The 6,000-nt window shown below is 54.2% G+C and overlaps 1 protein-coding gene across 1 annotated transcript in view; it reads left to right on the plus strand.

Moving 5' to 3' along the window:
• Col13a1 (collagen type XIII alpha 1 chain) overlaps positions 1–6,000 on the plus strand; it is an 84,703-nt gene that overhangs the window by 78,139 nt on the left and 564 nt on the right. The window contains exons 37-38 of the mRNA XM_076557178.1: positions 1,121–1,207; positions 4,702–4,740. Of these exons, the coding sequence (XP_076413293.1) occupies positions 1,121–1,207; positions 4,702–4,740 (126 nt within the window). The remainder of the gene's footprint in view (positions 1–1,120; positions 1,208–4,701; positions 4,741–6,000) is intronic.

The following is a 6,000-nucleotide window of genomic DNA, read 5'->3' on the forward strand; positions in this document are numbered from 1 at the left end:
CCTCAGCTGAAAAGGACTGACTAAGCTCCTGTCTCCTCCCGCCTTATATCCCTTTCTCTGCCCAGCCATATCACTTCCTGTCTCAACCTCCCCTAGTGCTGGGATTAAAGGTGTGTGCCACCACTGCCTGGTCTCTATGGCTAACTAGTGGCTGGCTTTGACCTCTGATCTTCAGGCAAGCTTTATTTGCACAAAAATATCACCACAAGCATCTTTACCTGCTGGGCTATCATGACTGCCCAACAGTACAATTTTAAGTAGTGATGATGTGAGACCAGAATAAAGCAGAGAGACACATCATAAGGGAGGATCAACCTGAGAATATATACATGCACAGGTGCATACGCATGCACACACTGTCCTGCATACATGCGTACAGGCTGCAGTCATGCATACATGTGCACATGCCGGGACTCTCAACAGAGTCATCTTGCCTCCTAAGGGGACAGCAAAGGGATGAGAGAACTCAGGACAAGAGAGGGCTAGAGAGATGGCTCAGTGGTTAAGAATGTGTACTGCTCTTACAGAGGACCCGAGTTCAGTTCCCAGCACCCACAGGGGACAGACCACAATCACCTGTCACTCCAGTTCCAGGAGGCTCTGACACCTCTGGCTTCCATGGACACCTGCACTCACATGCACACATATGCACGCACATACACCTGTTTAAAAAGAAACTAAACCTTAACTGGGACTAGAGGTTGTCAGCCCAAAGGCCTTTGCGATTAAACCCTTAAAGAGATGGAAACGTAACCCATCATCCTTTGCTGGCCTTCAGATCAGCAGAATTGGGCGCCACTGTCTTTAGGGGGCTCCTCCTTCCGTGCCAGCTCAGAGATGCCCCTGTTCTCACCTCCCTCTCCTCCCTCCCCTCCCCCTCCCTCCCTCCTTTGCCAAAATCTTAGGTGCTTAGAGTTGGGAGACGGGTGTGTCCCCTAATCCTTCCAGGATGCTAACTTGATTAAGAAAAGCTACTTGTCCCTCTGTCCTTCTCTGTCTCGTTTTCCGTCTCTAACATGTGAATGATCCGTCTCTAACATGTGAATGATCCTAAAGTGATGATGATGATGCGCTGATGTTGTTTTTCCCCCCTTACCTTGGACTAAACCATTGCTTGCAGGGGGAGAGGGGGAAGAAAGGCTCTAGAGGGCCTAAAGGGGATAAAGGGGACCAAGGAGCGCCCGGACTAGACGCCCCCTGCCCGCTGGTATGTTTCCGTTCTTCGTTCGCATGCTTCTGAATTTTTTTTCCCACAGGGTTTCGGGCTGGGAACAAAGGAGGCAAATGCATGAGGAGCCAAGCTCCACAGATGCCACCGGGCCTGTCTGTGCCTCGGGAGTCCCTGCCTGCAGAGGGTGGGCCCCAGAGCCACAGCTGCAAGCCATTCTGCTAAATCCCGTGCCTCTGAGTCCCTCTCCTTTGAAGATTCAGAACAATGGATGGGTGGAAAGAGAGGACCCGCGCGCGCGCAGGGTCTGGGGAGAAGGTCTCAGGGCTCTCGGGCTCTGGTCCCATCATGCTCTGCAAACCCACGCGGTGTTTATGGCATGAGATTTGCCTCCTCTGTGTCATGGTCACCTCTGGGGCCTGCAGCTCTAGCTGTCTGAGACCTCACTCCGTCAGGATGCAAGACCCCAGAGTTAGTCTCCTGAGGGCCACCAAGTCGGTGCTGAGCAGGACAGGGGCTTCTCATGCACTGCCCAGTAGTCAGACTCGGAAAGCTGAAGACCAAAATGGGTAGATAGTCCCAGGCAGCCTTCCTAAGAAGCCAGCAATTTATGACTGTGGTGCACCAGCCTGGCTTCTCAAGTGACCTTTCAAAGCTCTGGAAGGTTCTGAAAGCCACGCTGCTCTCCAGCGGGAGGTTGTCTGTGATTGTGCCAGGGAATAGGTGTCTGCATACATCAGGGTCTGTATCCTGGCCAGGATAGGACTGGGCCTTTCCACTGCCCAGTTGGAGATGGCTGACCTTGACCTCAGTAATCATCGTGGTTGGTTTTATGAACAGGGCCACCGAGGTCTTAAAGGAGAGAAAGGGGAGCCGGGGCTACCAGGGCTGGACGGACTGGATGCCCCATGCCCACTGGTATGGCATTTCCCCTCCCTTGCCTGCGTGGCCAAGCTGGGCTACCCCACGTGTGTGGTGTGTACCCGTGTGCCTCCTGACCCTCTTGCTCCATTCTCCCAGCTCCTACTCACTGTGGACACCAAGAGTCACATTGCCTAGAGCTTTGGTGGCTCCCAACCATGCCGTCCTCTTGCATGTGAAGTAGCCAGCTGTTTTCTTAGCTTTCTCCTGCAACTGCTTCTGAAGCAACCCCCCCCCCCCCCCCGTAACATCAGGCAGCCCTCTGCAAAGCCGGTCTTGGCTGCATCTAATCCTCATTGCCTGATTGCATCTAGACTGTTCAGAAAGCTAGGGCAGCACATGGGTTGGGCAGGACTTTAGCACTGACTGGTTTGCCTCTACACGGTGCACTTAGCCATGACTACACAAGCTGAGCAAACGAACAAAACACGGAGTGAGCGGCCAGTCACCCTGGCAACCAAGCCCAGATGCAAACCCACCCCTTCCCCACAGTTTGGCAAGGGACATGGGGGCATGCTTCTAGACAGAGACATTCTATAATTAAGGTGGAGGTAGGGGCCACCCTGTCCGTTCCTCCAGACTGGATCCTGGGTCATGGCCCCGGTGACACCATCAGACCTAGAGTATGGTCTGGGATCAGGTGTTAGATGCTAAAGATCTCAAAGGCTCTCCTTTGGTGTCTCTGCCCTTTGTCTTTAGGTAGCTCACTAAGGAAAGAGAGTGGAAAGGTCTAGACTGTAGTTAGGAGGAGGTAGGTGGTGGCCAAGTACCCTTGAGCATGTCTGGAGCTGAAACTCAGGAGCTGGTTTCTCCCAGGTCCAGTCTTGCTCCGGACGGTAACTTCCGGAGTATCTCTGCATGACCCTCGTAACTAACCGTAAGGGGAACAGAAGGCAACTCTTGACCCTGCAGGCACTGGTCTAGGCACGCCTGCTTGCCTTCCATTTCCCCGGGAGACTCTGGAGCTGCCGTCACCACAGAACTCCCTGCCTCGAAATCCTGCCTCGTCCGTCACTCACAGATCCTCTTTGAAAGAAAAATGGCGTTAGAAAGTCTGGATGATCACAGGGTTGCTTGGAGGGCACCAGAGACGTTTTAGAACACAAATGCAGAGCCAGACGGCACAGGTCAAGCACACAGAATAGCAAGACAGGACTCGCCCTGCCCCCCATCCCGAGCATGCAGCATGCATGGGTGCCTTTCTCAGCCATGACTTCCAAAGCGCTTCCATTAATTAAAACCGGGTCTTTCCTGGGCCACAGTCACACACACACACACACACACACACACACACACACACACACACACGCCCCATCTGAATACTCTTAGTTCTGCAAAGGCACCTCGGCCTTTCTACTCTTTGCCTGCTTTTCCACTGTGCCCTGCCACCATCCAAGTCCGGATGGAAATGCCACTGTGGCCCTCAAAGGCCCCTCTCCTTCCCAGGGTCTGTGTGCAGTGTGCCGCACTGTGGCAGTGGGGTGACTTGGCATGGCATGATGGACTGTGAAGGGGACGGAGGGGCACCATGAATCTGAAAGACACCGTCCTCTGCAAGTCCTCTTCCAAGCCCAGAGGAGAAATGAGGAGGAAGATTATTTGACCATTCAAAATGATGTCTTTCCCCATAACATCCCATAATGATGTGTCCTTTGTTTCGAATTGTCAGGAATGGGGTGCAGGAACTATTGGCATGACCCTAGCACTTGCTAGGTTTCTTTGGGCTGGGACAATCCCTGTGGCATGCTGGGTGACTGGGGGGTTCCCTGTTGGGGTGGGTGGAGGAGACCCCCTAGAGACCGCAGTTCTAGGATGGGGCTGCCCTACTGCGAGACCTAGACTGAGACCCGGAGCCCTGTGCTCTTGGTTCTGCCTTACCCTCCCCTCAAGCCTGACCTCTGGAACATTCCTGGATTGCCACACAGTGTGCCAGAGAGGCCAGAATGTTCGGCCCGAGAAGCCTTGTGAATGTTCCCTCGCACGGGCACAGCATCCTGAGGTTGCTTGGCCTCCGACAATGTCCAGTCACTTCCCAGCCCTAGGCTCCATTTCCCCCCACCCCCACCCCCAGATTTGGGTGTCTGAGGCAGGGCCAGAAAGACATCTCAAGATCCTGTTGCAATCCCCCTGAGGCTGCCTGTCCCTTGCCACCCCGCCCCCACCCAGTAGTTATCTGGGACTGTTTGGATGACACCTCCCATTGCTTAGGAAGAGAAACAAGCCCAGGCCGAGTGGGAGCCACGGCACACCATTCCCTCCACAGGTTTGCAGAGGAAGACCAGGGTCCCACGTGCCCAGGGACCTGAGTTCTTAGCTCTCCACCGAGTCAGAGCAAAGACGGTCCTCTGTGCTCTTCACGGGCATCTGTACAGGCTGAGTCTCTCAGCCTTGGGCTCGCTGCAGCTATACTCGGCATTAGCCGGAGGGAAAACGGTGGCATCTAAATGCCTCCCACCCCCTTCTAAGACGCCGACCCAGGGCAAGAAAGGAAGCAGACGACAGTGGGCAGGCAGGCCACGTCCCAGTGAGGCTGTGGAAATGTTTGTGTTGTTGTTACCCTACCCACTCAGCTAACTACCTCAAGAGTCTAAGCATTCTCTGCCTCCTCGCAGGGAGAAGACGGCTTACCAGTCCAAGGCTGCTGGAACAAGGTAAGATTCCCAGAGGCCCTCGCAGCTCGGGGTCCACCCTTTCCCGACAGTACCACGAAGCTGTCGGTTGCCATCCTTTTCCGCAATCGAGACAGCAAGATGTGGCAGAGGAGAGGGGTACCCATTAAGCAGCCACTCACTGCACACACCTGGAGAACACTTAGAGCTGTTTTAAGGGACCAGACAGGTGGATCAGTTGATAAGAGTGTTTGCGTAGCATGCACAAAGTCCCGAGGCTGATCCCCAGCACTCGTAAATCCTGCATGGTGGTACACGTATGTAATCCCAGCACCCACTCACCTAGGAGGTGGGGGTATCCCGAATATGAAGCTATCACCAGGTTCACAATGCCATTGTCATTAAAGCAGTCAGCTGCAGGCCACAAGGCCAGACCTGGCAGCCACAGCTCCCACCCAAGTCTCAGGACTCCCCAGCCTAAGGGCAGACGCCTACCTTGTCCTCAGCAAGGTCTGCAGCAGGAGGACAGCCACCTCCCTGTACCTCACCCTCCTCTCAGTATCTCTCAGCCCCCACCCCATCATCTAAGGCTATCAATACATGTCCTCAGAGTAGGGCTCAGGACCCCACACTCGCAAGAGTTTATTTAGGCTTCGTCAGTCCAGTCCTGTGCCGGTAACTCAGAATTGCACAATGAGATCGCTCGGTGCCCCTGTACCCTGGCGCTCAAAATCTCATTGATGTTCAGGACTGGAGAGAGTAGGGAGACAAACAAGGCTTCAGATCTAGATCAACACCTAAAGCGCCCACAAGCCACAGAAAGGGAAAGTTCAGCATTGAGGGGGCGGTGCCTCCCTCACCCCCCACCCCATCCCACCCACTGCCCCACCCACCCACCCCCACCCCAAGAATCTGCCGCCCCTCACTCAGAGCCTCATCCAGGAGCTGTGAGAGGACCATTAAATAAGATCCTCCTCAGTCCACAAAGATTCTCCTTCAAGGTTGTTGCTGGTGGGCAGAACATGGAATATATTGAACTTAGCAGGGGAACCACAGCTGTTGTCCAGAGCTACAGCATGTTCGAGAAGCAGCAACTAAAGCATCCCAGGTCTGCTAGTTCACACCAGACATGACATCTGGGCAGATGTAGTGCGTTAGCGTAGTTTCCAAGACAGCATAGAGAGACTGCCCTCTAGTGGCCACAGCCGGGAGTAGCTTCAAGGTGAACGTTGGGTTTCCCATCCTGGAGTTGGGCATGTCTTAAATTCAGATGGGGGTCTTACCTCAAGCAGGTTTAATGTT

The sequence above is a fragment of the Peromyscus maniculatus genome, chromosome 21 (assembly GCF_049852395.1).
Source record: "Peromyscus maniculatus bairdii isolate BWxNUB_F1_BW_parent chromosome 21, HU_Pman_BW_mat_3.1, whole genome shotgun sequence".
Taxonomy (NCBI): domain Eukaryota; kingdom Metazoa; phylum Chordata; class Mammalia; order Rodentia; family Cricetidae; genus Peromyscus; species Peromyscus maniculatus.